Source organism: Dendropsophus ebraccatus, chromosome 11 (assembly GCF_027789765.1).
Source record: "Dendropsophus ebraccatus isolate aDenEbr1 chromosome 11, aDenEbr1.pat, whole genome shotgun sequence".
Classification (NCBI taxonomy): Eukaryota; Metazoa; Chordata; class Amphibia; order Anura; family Hylidae; genus Dendropsophus; species Dendropsophus ebraccatus.
Genome location: NC_091464.1, coordinates 7,792,257 through 7,813,855, shown reverse-complemented (window position 1 = coordinate 7,813,855; position 21,599 = coordinate 7,792,257). Strand labels below are relative to the sequence as shown.

The window sequence follows — 21,599 nt, the reverse complement described above, 5'->3', positions numbered from 1 at the left end:
ACTGTACTGTATATGCACTCCAGCAAACTTATACTGTACAGGCTGGGAGATGGCGGTGCACTGACTGTACTACTACTGTACTGTATATGCACTCCAGCAATCTTATACAGTACAGGATGGGAGATGGTGGTGCACTGACTGTACTACTACTGTACTGTATATGCACTCCAGCAATCTTATACAGTACAGGCTGGGAGATGGTGGTGCACTGACTGTACTACTACTGTACTGTATATGCACTCCAGCAGTCTTATACAGTACAGGATGGGAGATGATGGTGCACTGACTGTACTACTACTGTACTGTATATGCACTCCAGCAATCTTATACAGTACAGGCTGGGAGATGGTGGTGCACTGACTGTACTACTACTGTACTGTATATGCACTCCAGCAATCTTATACAGTACAGGCTGGGAGATGGTGGTGCACTGACTGTACTACTACTGTACTGTATATGCACTCCAGCAATCTTATACAGTACAGGCTGGGAGATGGCGGTGCACTGACTGTACTATTACTGTACTGTATATGCACTCCAGCAGTCTTATACAGTACAGGATGGGAGATGGTGGTGCACTGACTGTACTACTACTGTACTGTATATGCACTCCAGCAATCTTATACAGTACAGGCTGGGGGATGATGGTGCACTGACTGTACTACTACTGTATATGCACTCCAGCAATCTTATACAGTACAGGCTGGGAGATGGTGGTGCACTGACTGTACTACTACTGTATATGCACTCCAGCAATCTTATACAGTACAGGATGGCATGGGAGATGGCGGTGCACTGACTGTACTACAACTGTACTGTATATGCACTCCAGCAATCTTATACAGTACAGGCTGGGAGATGGCGGTGCACTGACTGTACTACTACTGTACTGTATATGCACTCCAGCAAACTTATACTGTACAGGCTGGGAGATGGCGGTGCACTGACTGTACTACTACTGTACTGTATATGCATTCCAGCAATCTTATTCAGTACTGTAAAGGATGGGAGATGGTGCTGTGCTGACTCTACTACTACTGTTCTGTATATGCACTCCAGCAAACTTATACTGTACAGGCTGGGAGATGGTGGTGCACTGACTGTACTACTACTGTACTGTATTTGCATTCCAGCAATCTTATTCAGTACTGTACAGGATGGGAGATGGTGGTGCACTGACTGTACTACTACTGTTCTGTATATGCACTCCAGCAATCTTATACAGTACAGGCTGGGAGATGGTGGTGCACTGACTGTACTACTACTGTACTGTATATGCACTCCAGCAATCTTATACAATGCTGTACTGCATGTGAAGCCTCACCAGTGCTAAACTCACCATGTTCAACCCACAGAAACGTCCGGATACTGAGCAATGTTCAAATTCCAAATGTAAATTTCCGAATATAAACTTTTGTTCAGAAAGTATTACTGTGTGTGTGCGTGTATGTGTTTGTGTGTGTGTGTAATAAAGTAATACGTCTCAGTTATTCTTCCCACAAAACCATACTGAAAATCCACTGTGCATCTACTACGTGTGAAAATATCAACTAGTAACAAAAGTTTTCCTTCTACTTTCCAGGCAGCTCTGGCAGAAGTATTTATGGAGCTCCGTTTGGCAGTAAAATCTGTTGCTTTTGCTCTTCTAGTAGTTATTGGAATCCCGGGAAACATCTTCATTGTGCTAAAATTCTTTCACATTCGGATTGTGGAGAAGAAGCTCCTACCAACCAACACCATCCTGATGAGTCTCTCCTTATTCAATGTCTTTGTCTTACTCTGCCGTGTTCTTCCACACGCTCTTAACTACACTGGATTAGAAGATTTTTTAAATGACATACAATGTCAAATATTAATGTACGTGTACAGAGTGAGCCGGGCCATGACAATCTGTGTAACCAGTTTACTGAGCTGCCACCAGTGCATTCTTATCGCTCCAGTGAATAAAAAGTGGAAATTCCTCAAACACATGGTAAACCCAAACGTATCCATCATTCTGGCAATGCTTCTAGGAATGAATATGTCTCTATACCCATCTAGTCTTCTGTATACCCGGACACGCTCCAATGCTACCCGCTCACCATACACTCTGCGCTTAGGTTACTGTGATGTCGACTTTCTGAATTACATATCATATATTATTAATGGATTGGTATCTGCCATTCGAGAAATCATTTTTGTGGGGTTGATGACCCTTTCTAGCATTTATATTGTTTATGTTCTCCATAATCACGGAAAGGCGATGAAGGGCATGCGCAGCTCCGACAAAGTTCAGAGCAGAACAGTAGAGCACAAGGCCTCCCGGGCAGTCATTATGTTGGTAGTCATGTATGCGCTATTGTTTGGCATGGATAACTGTATGTGGGTATATACTCTTACTATGTCCAATGTAAGTCCTGATGTCAGCGACACTAGGCTGTTCCTCGCTGCCTCTTATGCGGCCATGAGCCCCTATCTTATCTTTGCTACTAATCCCAAAGTAAATCATGTTTTCATAGCTCTGTTCAAAAGAAAGAGGATGGAAATAATAAAAGGCATTTCATGAGCAGACAAACAGGTTCTGGGATATTAACAGCCGGTATCCCTCTAAAACTCTGCGCATGTCTACTGATATTTTCCATTCATACCTTTCTTTTCCTGTACTCAGAAGCTCAGCAGACCCCCCCTATTGTGTAAGATATATAGGAGCAGTAACTTCTTAATGACCGCCTATACACCTTTTCACAGCGGTCATTAAGGGTCCTTTTCATGGTGGGCCTAGAATTAGATATGGTGGGCCCCTGTGCATTGGTCATTGGAGCTCAGTCAGTAAGACAGTCCGGCCCCCGCTGTATCTATCAGGAATGGAGAAACCTCAGTTCTTGATTAAAGCTATAAAATTTAATTCTCCCAAAACTAGCTGAACCTACTCATCAAGTCCCTTTATTTCCCAGCATGCATTGCACTTTAGAGCAAACTGCCAAGTATCTGCCTCATCCTGTAGTATTTGTCCATCGCTGACTCAACTGATTGGTGTGATGTCAGTGGTGGGCGGGGTTACAGATGATGTGTTACAGCTTGCCTGGCAACAGAAGAGACAGAGATCATGTGACTTTGGTCTTATATGGTGATGAGCGAACATCCCGGTGTTCGGTTCGGATCCTGAACATAAAAAAAAAAAATGATTGTGATCGGTTAGTGTTCACCAAACATTTACTAACAAATAATTAACGTACAGTAGATGTGCACGTTTTGGTCTCCGCACATGCGTACAGAATATGAGGTGCTTAGTGTATATTGCGCAGTTGCGCACATTAAAAGATAAATGTTTGCATGTTTGAATATGTTCAATAACCATAACAATAACCATTCCGATCATTGAAAAAAAAATTGTGATCGGCCACCACAAACAATTAACGCCATGTTCATACAAACATATTAACATTTACAAACATGTTTGCTCATCATCTCAGAAGGGAGGGGGGAGGACAGAGGAGTGGAGACAGAGTGGAGCAGGAAGTGAGGATTTTGTGCAGTTTAGGGTGTGAGTCAGGATGTGCTGCAGACAAACTGACCAACTCATGTGATAGAAACCTATTACACACAAGCTTAGATTATAGGTGGGGACTGAAAACGGTTAAATCTGTATCAAGTGGAGTACCCCTTTAACCCTTTACATGTCGTGGTCAGATAGTGATCGTAACATGTAAAAAGTATACAATGCAGTATACTTAGCATTGGCTTCCTAATGACATACAGCAGCTGATAAGCACTGGAAGACGAGTTTTTTTAATAGAAGTAAATTACAAATATCTGGCACTTTCTTGCAATTTGAAAGGAGTTTTTTTTGGGGGTAAACAACCCCTTTAATGCTCAGTATGTGTGACAGGTAATAAGCCCAAACATAGTCACCAGCTTATTACATTCAGATGACCGGGGTACATAAACTGAGGGATTGGGGACTATAAGAACTGAGACGGGAGGTGAGAATACTGTATTTAATTTATATAATGTTACACTTGTTGTTAAAGCCGTGGCCCGTTCTTGGAGCAGCCACCGTCTTCTAGGAAGTTAAACCAATCAGCTCCCCTATAAATAAACACCTGTCTCGACATTCCCTGTTGGAGCGCCTGCATGCTTCCTAGCGTGTAGTCCCAGCTCTCCCGTGATTCCTGCCCATGATTCCTGCCTGTGGTTCCTGCCCCTGGTTTCCACCATTCCTGGTTTCAGCTATCTGTGTTTATTGCCTGTGACTGGTATGTTCCAGACTGCTTGCCTACATGTCTACAGCTACATCTTGCCTGCCGCTAGCAAGCCAAGCCAGGGGCAGCGACCTGGGGTTCTTCTGCCGCAGCAAATCCATCCCGCCTTGTGGTGGCCCCTGGTCAAGACAAATGGCCCCTTAGACTCCACTCCCTGGTGTGGCTTACATCATCGCTAGTGGTGCAGCAGATCCACAACTCCAGGTGATACACTTGTAGCATGGTAAATCAGGATATCCCTTTAATCCTTAATATTTCTGGGGATTTAGGGGTGATGTAGTAGATTAGTCTGTTTATATGCCAAGGTCTAAAGCAGTAAAGAGCAATGGTTTACTCATAGGGTTTTTTTTATTGTATAAATAAATGTCTAAATAAAATTATGTGAAAACAATTGTGCAAGATATTTTATTATGGAGAGTTTTTCCTTCTGTTAGAGCTCCATACATCGTGCTTTGGACAGTTCTTTTTTGCAGGTAAACCGTTCAGTGAGTGCACAATCCTACTGATGAACCACCACAAAGTAAATAGCATTACAAAGTAGCATTACAAGGGGCTACTTACTGTCACATACTGGAAAGGCAGATATTTATGTGTAATCTGATTTTATTAAAGAATTTTTAAAGAAAACAAAAAGAAAAGCAGTACAAATAACCATACTATTGTGTAGTCATGAGCATCAAGGCAGCCACCGCATGCAAGCAGGAATATGCCCAACAATAAACACATATGCAATAGAACATAAACTACCCACAGGCGGGCAACATTAACATGTAATAACATCTTCCAACCCATATGCAACCTTGTGTCAACTGCATATCATTGTTCAAAATAGAACCGAGAATGGGAGCAAGAACAAGGGCTCAAACAGTGCCAACGTACAACTAACGCTGACACTCCAGAAATTAGAAAGGAGAATTAGTAGAAAAAAGAAAAACGAGCAGAGGAAGGAAAGAAAGGAAAGTCCTCTCCGACCGGGACCGCAGACAGTATGACCACAGCTTTCCAGCGTCCCCACCAGGCTCAAGGAGCGGACCATATGTAAGTCAAGGAGCTCAACTGATCAAACGTGGGAAATTCGGGGAATCCCTAAACAGGATCCAGCCCTCATATCTACAGATCATGTTGAGCTCCACGAGCCATTCTGCCATAGAGGGGAGGACCTGTGTCTTCCAATGTCTCGGGATGACCAACCGAGCTGCTGTCAGGAAGTGTCGCAGAACCCCTTTTTTAATGGAGGCCAGGGAGCCCGGGATGAGGCTCAGTAGAGAGCATTGAGGGGAAATAACAATTTTTTTACCGGAGTATTTTTCATATAGTAAGAAAATCTGGTCCCAGAAAGGTTTAACCTCTTAAGGACATAGGACATACCGGTACGTCATATGTCCTCACTTGCACTTCAAAGCGGGGCCGCGCGGCGGCCCCGCTTTGAAGTGCCGCGATCCCGGGTGCCGCGTGTAGCCCGGGACCGCCGCTATTAGCGGGCACGGTCTGATCGCCGTGCCCGCTAATTAGCTAATCGGAGGCAGCTGTCAAAGTTGACAGCTGCCTCCGATTACCGGAGGCAACGTTTCCCTGGTGTCTAGTGGGGGAGATCGCTCCTCCGGGACCTTGTCCCGGAGGAGCGATCTCCGTTACTAATGCCGGCCGGGGACGCGTCCAAGATGGCGCCGTCCTCGGCTCGGCACTCGTTTGTTTCCTGCTGCAGCAGCCGAAAGCAAACGAGTGCCGATCTCATGGATCTCTGCAGCATATCTATGCTGCAGAGATCTCAATGAGAGATCACAGTGTATATACTAGAAGTCCCCTAGGGGGGCTTCTAGTATATGTGTAAAAAAAAAAAAAAAAGTGTTGTTTATAGTAAAAAGCCCCCTCCCCTAATAAAAGTCTGAATCACCCCCCTTTTCCCAGGTTATAAATAAAAGTAAACAAATAAATAAATAAATAAACATGTTTGCTATCGCCGCGTGCGTAATCGCCCGAACTATTAATTAATCACATTCCTGATCTCGTACGGTAAACGGCGTCAGCGCAAAAAAATCCCAAAGTGCAAAATTGCGCATTTTTGGTCGCATCAAATCCAGAAAAAATTTAATAAAAAGCGATCAAAAAGACGTATATGCGCAATCAAGGTACCGATAGAAAGATCACATCATGGCGCAAAAAATGACACCTCGCACAGCCCCATAGACCAAAGGATAAAAGCGCTATAAGCCTGGGAATGGAGCGATTTTAAGGAACGTATATTGGTTAACAACGGTTTGAATTTTTTACAGGCCATCAGATACAATATAAGTTATACATGTTATATATCGTTTTAATCGTAACGACTTGAGGAACATGCATAACAAGTCAGTTTTACCCCAGGGTGAATGGCGTAAAAACACATTTCCCCCAAATAAAAGAAATGCGTTTTTTTTTTCAATTTCACCACACTTTGAATTTTTTTCTGGTTTCGCAGTGTACTTTATGCAAAAATTCAGCCTGTAATTGCAAAGTACAATTAGTGACGCAAAAAATAAGGGCTCATGTGGGTTTCTAGGTGGAAAAATGCAAGTGCTATGACCTTTTAAACACAAGGAGGAAAAACCGAAAACGTAAAAACGAAAATGGGCCATGTCCTTAAAGGGTTAAGCGAGGGGCAAGCCCACCAAATGTGTAGGATACCCCCCTCAGCAGAACCACATCTCCAGCAGTCCGCAGAGGCAGTAGGATACATGCGGCGGACATCCGCAGGGCAACGGTACCACCTAGACAGTATCTTGTAGTTCTTCTCTTTTGCATGTGAGGCCACCGACAGTCCGTGAGTAAGCATGCAGATTTTCTGGACCTGCTCGTCTGGAAATGTCGGAGAGCAGTCCTCCTCCTATTTCTCAAGAAAAGGGGCACGACCCGCATTACTGAGAGATTGGAGCAGTCGATAGAGCCGGGAAAGTGTCTATGGCCCAGATGCATCCGAGAGTAACCATTTGTCAAAATCGGAGAACGACATTGGCATAGCTGTAGAAGCCACAAAAGTCCTGAAGAAGGACTGCAGCTGCCCATACTCCAACCATGAGATCTGCACGTCCGGGAAGCTGGACCTAAGTGAGTCAATGGGAGGCAAAGCCCCCCGGAGGAAAACCTAATGGAGACGGACCCCGCTGGCGCTATCCCACACCAGAAATGTGCATCTGGTCAGCCCCGGCAGAAACCCGGGGTTTCAAAAAGAGGGGACATCGGGCCGGGTTGGGAAGAGATTCCAAACTTCGTCACCCATTTGTCCCAAATGCAGAAAAAATGTGGAGCTAGGAAGGGCCAAGAGTCCGGCTCCCCCCTCTCGACCTGGGAAAGCCACGGAGCCATCAGAAGATCAGAGGGGGAAACTGACCTCTCCAGCGACACCCACAATTTTGCATGCGCTGCATGAGACCAATCCAGCAAGCAGGGGGAAATCGCCGCCTCATGATACAGCTGGATATCAGGAATCCCCGCTCCACCCAGATGTCTTGGTTTAGATAAGAGCTTATATCTCATTCGTGGTCTCGATGCAGCCCACACAAAGCGCGTGAACGCACGTTTGAAATAGATACAAAATAGTTTGAAATAGATACAAAAACCTGGGGAGTATGTCCATTTTGAGCACGGCCATACGACCAAACCAGGACAGGAATTTCGTGTGGTAAGAGGTCAGTTTCGCTACGATTTTGGTCTGCAAAGGAGCATAGTTGAGCGGGAACAAAAGATGGAGCTGGGAGGGGATTTGAACACCAAGATACGTAATATGGTCTTCCCTCCATTTGCATTAAAAAATTCTGTTTAAGCCCTTGTAATACCAGAGGAGATAGGGAAATGTTAAGAGCCTCCGTCTTGGAGAGATTTGCCTGAAAGTTACTGAGTCTACCGAATCTGTCAAATTCGGAGAGGTTATCTGGGATAGAGATATGGGGTGAGGTTACGTACAGAAGTAGGTTGTCTGCATAAAGGGCCAGCTTATCGTGGTCCCACCCAATTCCAACACCCTTTATATTGGGGCTTCGTCGCAGGGCAACCGCCAGGTGCTCCATCGTCAGAACATATAACAAGGGAAACAAGGGGCATCCCTGCCTTGTTCCGTTGCGGATGCTGAAAACGTCCGACAGGATGCCATTGGCTCTGACTCTGGCCCCACTCGATTTATAAAGGCTGAACCAGCCCCGATCTGAGACAAAGACCAACGGAGAAAACGCCAATGCACCCTGTCGAAAGCCTTCTCCGCATCGACTGAAAGAAGGCAAAGAGGTAGCTTCGATCTCTGGCATTTTGAGGATGTAGAAACCTAGCGAGAGCCCTGCCGCACTTATTTGCTTGCTCGTAGAGGTAGCTGCGAAATCTCTCCTGCCTCCTAACCTCTGATTGAGAAACCAGTGGTCTAATATGTTCCCTCAGCAAGGTGATCTGGACCTATAACTCAGGGGATAAGGAGGATTTGTGGGATCTAACTGCTGCGTCCAATTCCTCACATAGTGACTTAAGCTCAGCTCCATGTTCCCGCTTCAACTGTGCCCCCTGCTGAATAAAGACCCCCCCTTACCACACATTTGAGGGCCTCCCATTGGATCGAATATGGCGTCTGGTCTGATTCATGTACAGCTATAAAAGCAGAAATCGCTTTCTCCACTTCAGCTTTGCACACCACGTCCTTCAGGAGTGCCTCATTGAGCCGCCAAGTCCACTCCCGCGGCACCCCGCCCGTCACAGAGAGATAGATAGGTGCGTAATCTGACCACACTGACATCCCTATGGTCAGATAAGAGAGACATTTGAGATACAAAAAACATGTCCAATCGGCTGTGAGTGCCATGTGCTGGAGAGAAATATGTGCAGTCCCTATCTTTCTGGTGGAGGATTCTCCACACGTCCACCAAAGCGCTTTAAGCGCCTGGGTTCCGGAAGACCGGGAAACTACAGACCTACCAGTTGAAGTGTCCAGGGGAGGTCCAGTACCATGCTGAAATCTCCCCCTAACAGAAACACCCCTTCAATTAAATGGTCTACTTCCAATAGTATATCTCTCAACACAGACCCCTGATTAGAGTTAGGAAGATAAATATTGCCTATAGTGTACTTCGTATTAGCCACCAACAATTTTAGAAAGGCAAATATGCCCTCAGGGCTCACTAGGGTGTCAAGGACCTGATGTTGCAGTGACTTGTGTAGGGCGATGGAGACACCCCGAGACTTGGAAGCAGGATAGGAGCTACGTACCCAGTACAGATAGTGTGGAGAGGAATATGGTTTGTCTGGAAATGTGTCTCCTGAAGTAGGAGTGCGTGTATACGCTGGCGATGCATGTGATGTGTGAACGCTTCGAGGGCTCATTGAGCCCCCTGCCATTCAATGAAGCCAGCCTCAGAGATACTAAAGCCATGAGGATGATCCAAAGTCCCGGACGGAGAGGAGAAAGATACAAAAGACGTAGAAAGGCAGATATTTAAAGAGGTTGTCCAACATTTTTTTCGTATTGGAAATCTGTCCCTTTCCCTTAGTGGTTTTCTCTAACCGTTTTTCTCCTCTGTGTCCCTGGGCCTCCTCCTCTGTGCCCCTGGGCCTCCTCCTCTGTGGCCCCGGGCCTCCTCCTCTGTTGCTGCTTTTTGGATTTGTGTTTGTTTACATAAAGAACTTCCAGGTCACAGGGGTCAGCAGTGACATCACAGCTCTGTACGCCTGTAGCTCCACCCACTCTACCCATAGGCAGGTAATGTCTGTATTACTACAAGTGCCTGTTGACCAGCATGGTGGCTCAGTGTCTGCCAATTAGTTATGTTATCAAATCAACTAGTTTTTTCACTCTTTTATCTGTTGTAGCACTACAAACCCCAGCACACATGTACATGATAGGAGTTGTAGTCCTGGATTACATATACACTACAGTAGCCATCCTATTGAGTCAATGAGGCAGGATTCTGTTACCTCAGCAAGAAATAGATAGAATGGTGACAACCATGAGGTGCAGTCTCCTCTCTCCTCTCCATATTACACACATAGCAGCAGCACTGCCCTCACACTGTACATCTTTACACTACAATAGTAACAATATAGGGGGAGGTTTAGCAAAGTCTGTGCAGGGGAGCAGTTACCCATAGCAACCAATCAGATTGCTTCTTTCATTTTTAAAAAAGGCCTTGGAAAATGAAACCTAGAATCTGACTGGTTGCTATGGGCAACTGCTTCCCTGTTCCTGTGCACAAGTTTTGATAAATCACCCCCATAGTTGCTTTATTTACTGTTTATAGCTCCAACCTATGCTGCAGTGCTGTACAAAGATTGTAGTCTGTCATACTGTCCTTACTGCTGCAGTTTCTTCTGGCCTCAGATGTTAGTTACATGTTAGAGGTGTGGCTAAAGAAATATATGCATAACCCCACCCACCTGACGACTCACTGTTCCCTCACTGGCAGGAACAGGAAACAGAAAGGGAACAGAATTTCACAGGAAGTAAAGAAAACACAGGCAGAGTGGTCATGTGACTGAGCCTGAGAACACAGTAAGCGCTCTAAATAAAAAATAGAAGTGTATGTAGAATATGCAACACCCACAGAGGTCAATGCAATGCTAATTTATTGAAAAATCCCGGACAACCCCTTTAAGCTACAATCGGCTTCACTCACCATTGACTGGAGTGCTGAGTCTAAAGAATCGGATGGAATTTGGGCTTCAAAAATTACAAAAAAAAAATCACCCCAAAAACTGCCAGCAGCTTTTTTTATTTTAATTTTTTTTTTTTTTTTGTAGATTTACCTACCATCTCTGCTGGAAGTTTGTTCCAAGTATCTTCTAATCTGTAAGTAAAGTAATATTTTCTTTGTTCTATTTTCTGTGTTTCTTCTGGTCTTTCCCCCCGTAACCTCTAACTTTGTCCTCTTGTTCTTGAGATCAGTTTTTTTCTAAAAACACTTCCCTCCTGAACCTTTTTAGTCCTTAAGCTAACTGGCCTGTAATTACTGGGCTCTTCTCTACTCCCCTTCTTGTGGATAGGTATAACATTGTCCATTCTCCAATCATCAGTAGCATCTCCTGTTAGGAGGAATTGGTTATATACGTAGATCTATCAGGGGGGCAGCAATCACAGATTCAAGTTCTTTTAAGGACAACTTCAGCAATTTTTTCCCTCGGCATTTAAAACACATTAAAAAGTTATATAACCTTTTAATGTGCTTAAATCTCTGGTCTGGCCCCTTCCCTATGCTACCCCCCTTGGCCCCCCACCCGGAAGCATTAAAACAAATACTTACATGATCCCTGTCAACCACGGAATCTTTGGCCAGCCCCATCTTGTGTTGCCGACATCATCTGCTGTGTCACCAGAGGACTCAGCCAGACGGAGATGAGCAAGCTGTAAACCATATGAGCTGAACTCAGGGGCTGGAGATTTAAACCGCTGAACCAGTAAGTGGTGAAGAGCGCGTGGTGGGGTCCTGGGATGGACAAATTTTGGGCAGCGACCGACTCTCCAGTGATTCCTAACAGTAAAAACCATGTGATTAGCGATGAGCAAACATCCTCGTCTGAGTTTGATACTCGATCGAGCATTAGGGCACTCGATGGTACTCGTTACTCGGATGAGCATCTAGCGATACTAGAGAAAATCTCATCATCCATTTCCTGTAAGTTTGAGCGCTATTTCTCAGCCAATAAACATGCAGGACACTCTTTGGTACATCCTGCGATCACGTGGGACCCATACATGTCAATAGCAGAGATTGGTTGGCCAGATCAGATGACCCTGCCATATAAAAATCGTGGCCGGTAGTGCTCACTTCAGACGTATGCTGGAAGAGATTAGGGACAGAGCTGCTGCTGGTCAGGGAGAGCGTTAGGGAGGGAATTAGTGTTCCAGTAGGCAGGGAATACTAGCGAAACAACCAAACAGCCCTTGTAAGGGCTATAAATCATTTTAAATTGTATTACTACAGACTACTGGCTGTGACTTGCAGTGCAGCTATCACGATTTCAGCAGCACACTGTGGTGATCGGCTGCTGGCAGAAAGGGAACATTAGTTGTTGCACACAGACCCCTAAGAAGTGCTCAGTACTATGTTTATTGGGCCCTCTACTATATTTTCTGATTTCTGTATTTCTTACACAAGACATATTTAAAGCGTAACTATAGTTTAGATAGGCAAAAAATGAAATTTCTCAGATAAAAAGCCCATGTGTTACCCTTTAAAAGGAGCCATAAACTGTGTTGACAGCTTGTGCGCTCGCTGAGATATCACTAGTTGTTTGGCTCAGAAGAATAAATGAATTTTTATTCTGGCTGAAAGAAAGTGGGCGTGGTCTCCCCTCTCTTCCCCCTTCCACCTTATCTCCTCCCCTGCCCCGCCCTCTGCACTAGTTTATTTCTGAAGTGTGATAGAAACCCCATAAGGGTAGCTTCACACACACTGTATTGCAGCCGATCCGCAGCAGATTAGATCTAAATAACTGAACACAGCATCAAATCTGCACCATCAAATCTGCTGCGGATCCGGTGTGTGTGAATGCACCCTAAGGGTACAAACACACACGACGTATCTGCAGCGAAACTCGCTGCAGATCCCGTCCCTGTTTAGTCAATGGCAGACAAACACCCAGCAGGGATGATCATCCATGCTGCCAGTTTGTCCCGTTAACCCCGCCGCAGCGCACTGATTGGCTGAGCGGGCTGTGAAGACACCGGGAACCACCGAAGCAAGCCGGAGCCGGGATCAGGTAATGTTTAGTCTCCGGCGGCTGGCGGGTTAACACTGCGTATACGTAGCGAGAAACTCGCTGCGAATACGTCTTGTGTGTTTGTACCCTAAAGCACATCATTTTGAAGCTTTACCCCTCAAAGAATTCAAAACAAGCCATGGGACCTTTATTAACCCTTTTAGGTGGTCAACTGAAATGAAAACAAGTGGAGGAGAACTGTATAAACTTTTCGGGGGAGATTTATCAAACATGGTGTAAAGTGAAACTGGCACAGTTGCCCCTAGCAACCAATCAGATTCCACCTTTCATTCCTCACAGACTCTTTGGAAAATGAAAGGTGGAATCTGATTGGTTGCTAGGGGCAACTGAGCCAGTTTCACTTTACACCATGTTTGATAAATCTCCCCTCAACTTTTTTTTTTGTGTGCAATTTTTTGAGAATGAGGAGGGGAAGGGGGATGGAGAGGGGTGGCGAGGTGGAGAAGAAAGGTCGGGGGTGTAAGAGGTGATGAGGGGGCAAGGTGGAGGGGGGAGTGGGAGTGAATGATGACAATGAGAGTGGATGATGAGAGTGAGAGTGGATGATGAGAGTGAGGGAGGATGATGACAGTGAGGGTGGATGATGACAGTGAGGGTGGATGATGACAGTGAGATGGAATGATGACAGTAAGGGGGGATGAGAGTGAGGGTGGATGATAAGACGGAGGCTCACTGGGGCCCGGCAACAGCGGGGGCAGGGCAGAGAGTGCCATTGCTCAGACCCAGGTATATGGCAGCAGCCCCGCCGGCTCTGGCACACCCCTGCCCGCTGTGGCAGGGCTCCAGGACCTGTCACCGGGCATGGGAGCGGCACTGGCATACTTGGCAATAGTTCCAAGTATGCCGCGATAAGCCCCGCCCCCATCGAGGGAAGCCGCGGCACCCACTGCGGGGCGGGGCTTCCTGCGATGGGGGCGGGGCTTATCGTGTCATACTCGGGACTATTGCCAACTATACACTGGGTGTCATGAGAGGGAGGGGGGGTGCAGCAGCAACGGCGGCATTGCAGAGGGCCCAGTAACATGGCGGCCGGCGCACTGCAGTCACGCTATCAGCACTTCACTGAAATGGAGTCACACTATCAGCACTAGGAATTAAAATGCTCCTATATACCATGTGTTACGGTAATAGGCAGGACTAGTTAGTTCCAGGCTTCAGAATGTGCCAGGAAGATCACAGGGTGACACCTACATGTAAGACTAACTAAAGAATGTCAACTCTTAACCCCTTCAGGTCCATTCACCCACTGTTAACCCCTTCAGATCCACAACTGTTCAATTCCCCCACTGTTAACCCCTTCACATCCACTACAATCTAATTCATCCACTGTTAACCCCTTTAGATCCACAACACTTCAATTCATCCACTTTTAACCCCAACACATCCACCACAGTTTAATTCATATACAGATGGCTGCTTACTGTAAGTGAATTAGCACAGACCCCTCCTCGATCCTGGTTGTATGGGTCAGCATCCTCTTCTATTATGCACCTGGTCACTAGAGGCTGCACTACAGGGAAGATGCCAGGCCCTAGAGACAGGAGCAGGGGGGGGGGGGGACTAAGTATCAGAGTGTATTCCCACATTGTATTTGTGTTAAAACTGTGAGAACTGTGAGAACACAGCACTTTCTGCACGCTGTTGCCCACTGTGTTAGGGCTCTATTACATGGCCTGATATCCTGGGTAAGCAGCACCGTTCTGCTAGGGTTCGAGCTGGTGGGGGCCCCTAAGTGGTGGAGGCCCCGGGGCACGTGCCCCTAGTGCCCTCCCTTTAATCCGGCCCTGGCTATATGCCCCACTATTTAAAGTCCAATAAAATCACGAAATCAAGTTGTTATCCAATCTCGCTACCATTTCCTAGAAGAGCGCTTACTCTCGTACAGGTTCTGTGATTTTCAGACATTTTTACTGTACGGATTCGGAGTAATGGGATGGTAAAGTGTCTATTTGGGGCTATATGTCGCACATTTCGAAGTCCAATAAAATCACGAAATCAAATTGTTATCCAATCTTGTTACCATATCCTAGAAGAGCGCTTACTCTCGTACAGGTTCTGGGATTTTTAGACATTTTTACTGAAGGGATTAGGAGTAATGTGATGGCAAAGTGTCTATTTGGGGCTATATTTCCCACTATTTGAAGTCCAATAACATCACAAAATCAAATTGTTATCCAATCTCGTTACCATATCCTAGAAGAGCGCTTACTCTCGTACAGATTCTGGGATTTTTAGACATTTTTACTGTACGGATTCGGAGTAATATAATGGTAAAGTGTCTATTTGGGACTATATGTCGCACATTTTGAAGTCCAATAAAATCACGAAATCAAATTGTTATCCAATCACACTACCATAATTTAGAAGAGCGCTTACTCTCGTACAGATTCTGTGATTTTCAGAAATTTTTACTGTACAGATTCGGAGTAATGTGATGGTAAAGTGTGTATTTGGGGCTATATGTCCCACTATTTGAAGTCCAATAAAATCACGAAATCAAATTGTTATCCAATCACACTACCATGTCCTAGAAGAGCGCTTACTCTCATACAGGTTCTGTGATTTTTAGACATTTTTACTGTAGGGATTTGGAGTAATGTGATGGTAAAGTGTCTATTTGGGGCTATATGTCGCACATTTTGAAGTCCAATAAAATCACGAAATCAAATTGTTATCCAATCACACTACCATATCCTAGAAGAGCGCTTACTCTCATACAGGTTCTGTGATTTTCAGACATTTTTACTGGCTATATGTCGCACACTTTGAAGTCCAATAAAATCACGAAATCAAATTGTTATTAACTGTTCTATTCTAGTTTAATAAGTCTATGTTCCTTTTAAGTTAAGGTTAGGGACTCGCAAGAGAATGAGGACCCTTGATGTGGCTTGCGAGCTTACAATATTTCTTGCCTATTTTTTTCTTCTAGTTTTCAACGGTAAAAGATATCTACTAATACCTCATTGAAGATTGGACATTGAGCCATCAAGGAGCCCCACTAGACTATAGCTGCTTTCACATGCTGCAGATTTTAGGCAGATTTTCTGCAGCAGATTGTCTGTTGCCAAACCAAAGTCAACCTGAAATTTCAAATCTGCTGTAGAAAATCTGCATCAAATCCACAGTGTGTGAAAGCACCCTTACTATTCTACCCCATTGCATTATAGGGCCATGCAGCTGCCACTGACTGACAGCTACTTACCGCCCTAGCGCTAGTGTCTCTGCCACCTAATAAAGAGTGCTGAGGGGCCTGTGTGAGCTGCTGGCGCCTGCTCATGCCCCTCCCCGTGCCGACTTCTATGCTTTTATAGAAGAAGTCTGGCTAAAACATTTTTGTATCGTTATTGTATTGTCACCCAAAGGTTATACAAATCCCCAATATACACCTATAATGGGAAATGCTTATAAAGGGCTTTTTTCTCTGCACTTACTACTGCATCAAGGTTTCACTTCCTGAATAACAAGGTGAGGTCACTTCCTGGATAACAAGGTGATGTCCCTTCCTGGGTAACTTGGTGATGTCACTTCCTGGATAATATGGAGATGACACTTCCTGTATAACACGATGATGTCACTTCCTGGATAACATGGTTATGTCACTTCCTGGATAACATGGTTATGTCACTTCCTGGATAACATGGTGATGTCACGACCCGACTCCCAGAGCTATGTGGGCTGTGGCTGCTGGAGAGGATGATGGCAGGGGGACACTGAGGGATACAGGGCACTGGAGGAACACTGAGCATCCCCCTGCCATCATCCTCTCCGGCAGCCACAGCCCGCACAGCTCTGGGAGTCGGGTCGTGACATCACCATGTTATCCAGGAAGTGACATAACCATGTTATCCAGGAAGTGACATCACCATGTTATCCAGGAAGTGACATAACCATGTTATCCAGGAAGTGACATCACCATGTTATCCAGGAAGTGACATCACCATGTTATCCAGGAAGTGACATAACCATGTTATCCAGGAAGTGACATCACCATGTTATCCAGGAAGTGACATCACCATGTTATCCAGGAAGTGACATCACCATGTTATCCAGGAAGTGACATCATCGTGTTATGCAGGAAGTGACATCATCGTGTTATGCAGGAAGTTACATCACCATGTTATCCAGGAAGTGACATCCCCATGTTATCCAGGAAGTGAAGCCTTGATGCAGTAGTAAGTGCAGAGAAAAAAGCCCTTTATAAGCATTCCCGTAATAGGTGTATATTGGGGATTTGTATAACTTTTGGGTGACAATACAATAACAATACAAAAATGTCTTAGCCAGACTTCTTCTATAAAAGCATAGAAGTCGGCACGGGGGAGGGGCATCAGCAGGCGCCAGCAGCTCACACAGGCCCCTCAGCACTCTTTATTAGGTGGCAGAGACACTAGCGCTAGGGCGGTAAGTAGCTGTCAGTCAGTGGCAGCTGCATGGCCCTGTAATGCACTGGGGAAGACTTGCAGAATAGTTAGGGTGCTTTCACACACTGCGGATTTGATGCAGATTTTCTACAGCAGATTTCAAACTTCAGGTTGACTTTGGTTTGGCTGTAGAAAATCTGCCTAAAATCTGCAGCATGTGAAAGCAGCTTTAGCCTAGTGGGGCTCCTTGATGGCTCGATGTCCAATCTTTAATGAGGTATTAGTAGATATCTTTTACCGTTGAAAACTAGAAGAAAAAAATTACCACACATCATGCTGGGAGATGTAGTCCACCATGCTGGGAGATGTAGTCCTGTATATTACCACACACACCATGCTGGGAGATGTAGTTCTACATATTACCACACACACCATGCTGGGAGATGTAGTCCTGTATTTTATCACACACCATGCTGGGGATGTAGTCCTGTATTTTATCACACACCATGCTGGGAGATGTAGTCCTGCATATTACCACACACCATGCTGGGAGATGTAGTCCTGTATTTTATCACACACCATGCTGGAGATGTAGCCCTGTATATTATCACACAGCATGCTGGGGATGTGGTCCTGTATATTATCACACACCATGCTGGGAGATGTAGTCCTGCATATTACCATACACCATGCTGGGGATGTAGTCCTGTATATTATCACACACCATGCTAGGAGATGTAGTCCACCATGCTGGGAGATGTAGTCCTGTATATTACCACACACACCATGCTGGGAGATGTAGTTCTACATATTACCACACACACCATGCTGGGAGATGTAGTCCTGTATTTTATCTTAAACCATGCTGGGGATGTAGTCCTGTATATTACCACACATCATGCTGGAGATGTAGTCCACCATGCTGGGAGATGTAGTCCTGCATATTACCATACACCATGCTGGGGATGTAGTCCTGTATATTATCACACACCATGCTAGGAGATGTAGTCCACCATGCTGGGAGATGTAGTCCTGTATATTACCACACACACCATGCTGGGAGATGTAGTTCTACATATTACCACACACACCATGCTGGGAGATGTAGTCCTGTATTTTATCTTAAACCATGCTGGGGATGTAGTCCTGTATATTACCACACATCATGCTGGAGATGTAGTCCACCATGCTGGGAGATGTAGTCCTGTATATTACCACACACACCATGCTGGGAGATGTAGTTCTACATATTACCACACACACCATGCTGGGAGATGTAGTCCTGTATTTTATCACACACCATGCTGGGGATGTAGTCCTGTATTTTATCACACACCATGCTGGGAGATGTAGTCCTGCATATTACCACACACCATGCTGGGAGATGTAGTCCTGTATTTTATCACACACCATGCTGGAAATGTAGCCCTGTATATTATCACACAGCATGCTGGGGATGTAGTCCTGTATATTACCCCACACACCATGCTGGGGGATGTAGTCCTGTATATTACCCCACACACCATGCTGGGAGATGTAGTCCTGTATATTACCCCACACAGCATGCTGGGAGATGTAGTCCTGCATATTATCACACACCATGCTGGGAGATGTAGTCCTGTATTTTATCACACACCATGCTGGGAGATGTAGTCCTGTATATTACCACACACATTATGCTGGGAGATGTAGTCCTGTATATTACCACACACCATGCTGGAAGATGTAGTCTTGTATATTATCACACACACCATGCTGGGAGATGTAGTCCTGTATATTACCACACATCATGCTGGGAGATGTAGTCCAGTATATTACCACACATCATGCTGGGAGATGTAGTCCAGTATATTACCACACATCATGCTGGGAGATGTAGTCCAGTATATTACTGTGCCATTGCTCCACCCCCATATTGAGTCATCCTCTAATCTATTGCAAAACTGCAACTCCCATTATGTACTGCCAATAGGGCTTGATGGGGGTTGTAGTTCTGCAACAGTGAGAGCAACGGGTTACAAAACTACAACTCCCACCATGCACTATTAGCAGGACGTGGTGGGGGTTATAGTTCTCTGTGGGTAATCTTACCTTGACCTGGTTCCTGCTCTGTCCTCCTCTTCTGGTCCTGTGCTGTAGGAAAAGCTCTCATCCAGGAGGAGGGGGAGAGCGGGGGTCACGGCGGCCCTGAATCACCATCTGGGGGGCTCCAGGAAACTGCTCCTGCATTAGGGGCTGGCAGAGGGACGGCAGGGACTGGGACCTATGGCAAAGCGGCGCTGGGGCCGCACCAACACGCTGCACCGGGAGAGGGGGTGGGCTGCTCCTGCAGCCGTGCCGAATGGGGCGGAGTGAAGGCTGTGGGAACCCTGGGAAGGGGGCAGCGCTGGGGCCAGAGATGCGTATCTTAGCATTATAAAGGCAGGCCACGCTTTGCTATGGGTGGTCGGGGCCCCCCCGCGGTTGCGTGCCCTGCCTTTATTATACCCCGGGTATATTCTGGCCTAGAGGGGCATAGTTTGGCCTAGACTATTTTATACCGCAGGGTATACTCTGGCCTAAGCCAAACTATACCGGGTATAATCTGGATGGGGGTTAATTTGGGCTGCTACACCACACACCACACACAGGTGTAAAGGGTAAATTTAGCAGTTTTCATACCTTATTTTATATCATACATCATGGTGCTTGCTCCAGCAAAAAGTGATTTTTTTATCATCTGCGGATTGGGATCAGCGGGCGGGGGTTCACGACGAAGCTCCAATTAGCCACGCCCCTCTGTGCCATCATCAGAACATAGGCCCCGCCCCTCAGCAGCCATTGGAAGGGCCAGCCTAAAGGTCTAGGCCCCACACCCACTAGATTGGCCCACACCAATTGCGGGCAGGGCCTATTCGGTGATGACGTCATAGAGGGGCGAGGCTAAGTGGCCCTGAGGGAAGGGCTAAGGTAGCGCTTTGGTCGCGAAGCCCCGCTTACTTATCCCAATCCACAGAAGATAAAAGATCACTTTTTACTGGAACAAGCACCATGACGTATGATATAAGGTATGAAAACTGCAACATTTACCCTTTACACCTGTTTAGAGTCAGAATGCAGAAGGGGGTGACAGTGTCACTTTAAGTCAGACTCCAGTGCTTTTGCAAAGTAAAACAATTTAGTGCAACGTAGAACAATGTAGTGCAATACCCTAATCAATACCGATACCCCAAGAATAGTACTCGTGGGGTAATACAGTCCACTGCAATACAACAATTACAATCTTGCAAGAGACTCAACTGCAAAAACAGAGTAAAGACAAAATAGGTGCACCCACAAGTTTTAATAAAAGGTATGTAGATTTTATTTAACAATAATTCATAATGTACACAAAACTGGACAAAAACATCTAAAAACATGTAAAAACTAGGGATGAGCAAACTTTTGAAAAGTTCGGTTTGGTTCGATCCAGCGAACTTTCGTGAAGTTCGGATTCGTACGAACTGAATAGTGGGAGTCTGATAGGGTATAGTTTCATTTAGTTGCAGTTGCTATTACAATGAAAAAAGGGGAAAAAATCAAGGTTCAAAAATAGTGAAAAAGGTTCCTTGGACCCAGTAGGGTGGAAAACAGACATTTGACAATGAAACCAGCAGCAGTAATAGTACTGTATTGGACCCAGTGTGGTGGAGAACAGACAATTGACAGAGGAGGAGGCGGAGGCAGTAGACCTTGATTGCACCCAGCCCAGTATGGTTGAAAAGAGACTATTGGAGGAGGCGGCACCACTTGATTGCACCCAGGCCAGTATGGTTGAGAACAGACACATCCCGAGGAGGAGGATGTTAAGCCTTAGGGTGGTATTACACGGGCCGAGCAGGGCCCGATAATACCTGTAAACGAGCAGCGATCTGCTAGATCGTTGCTCGTTTACTGGACCTATTACACGGCCCGATAATCGTTTGACAAGAGCTGCAAGGACATCGTTACCGATGTCCTTGCAGCCCTTGCTAAACTGGCATACATTACCCATCCACGTTCCAGGGCTGCTCCTGCGTCAGCTTCTCCCGGGGGTCCCGCGCGCTCTCTAGTGTCACAGCAGCCTGTCAGCTGGTAGGCCGCTCAGCCAATCATAGGCCGGGACCGCCGCGGCCTGTGATTGGCTGAGCGGCCTATCAGCTGACAGGCCGCTGTGACGCTAGAGCGCGCGCGGGACGCAAGGGGAAGCGGACGGCAGGAGCAGCCCTGGAACGTGGATGGGTAATGTATATCGTTAGTCGCCGGCCAC

The 21,599-nt window shown here is 45.9% G+C and overlaps 1 protein-coding gene across 1 annotated transcript; it reads left to right on the top strand.

The window, feature by feature from the left end:
- The first annotated feature begins 1,603 nt into the window (after positions 1 to 1,603).
- Positions 1,604 to 2,545, top strand: LOC138767355 (olfactory receptor class A-like protein 1). Its single transcript, XM_069944852.1, has one exon. It carries the CDS (start codon positions 1,604 to 1,606, stop codon positions 2,543 to 2,545), a length of 942 nt encoding a protein of 313 aa, XP_069800953.1.
- The last annotated feature ends 19,054 nt before the right edge of the window (positions 2,546 to 21,599 follow it).

Excerpts from the sequence above, each read along its gene's own strand:
- LOC138767355 (XM_069944852.1), top strand. The coding sequence starts at position 1,604 with ATGGAGCTCCGTTTGGCAGTAAAATCTGTTGCTTTTGCTCTTCTAGTA.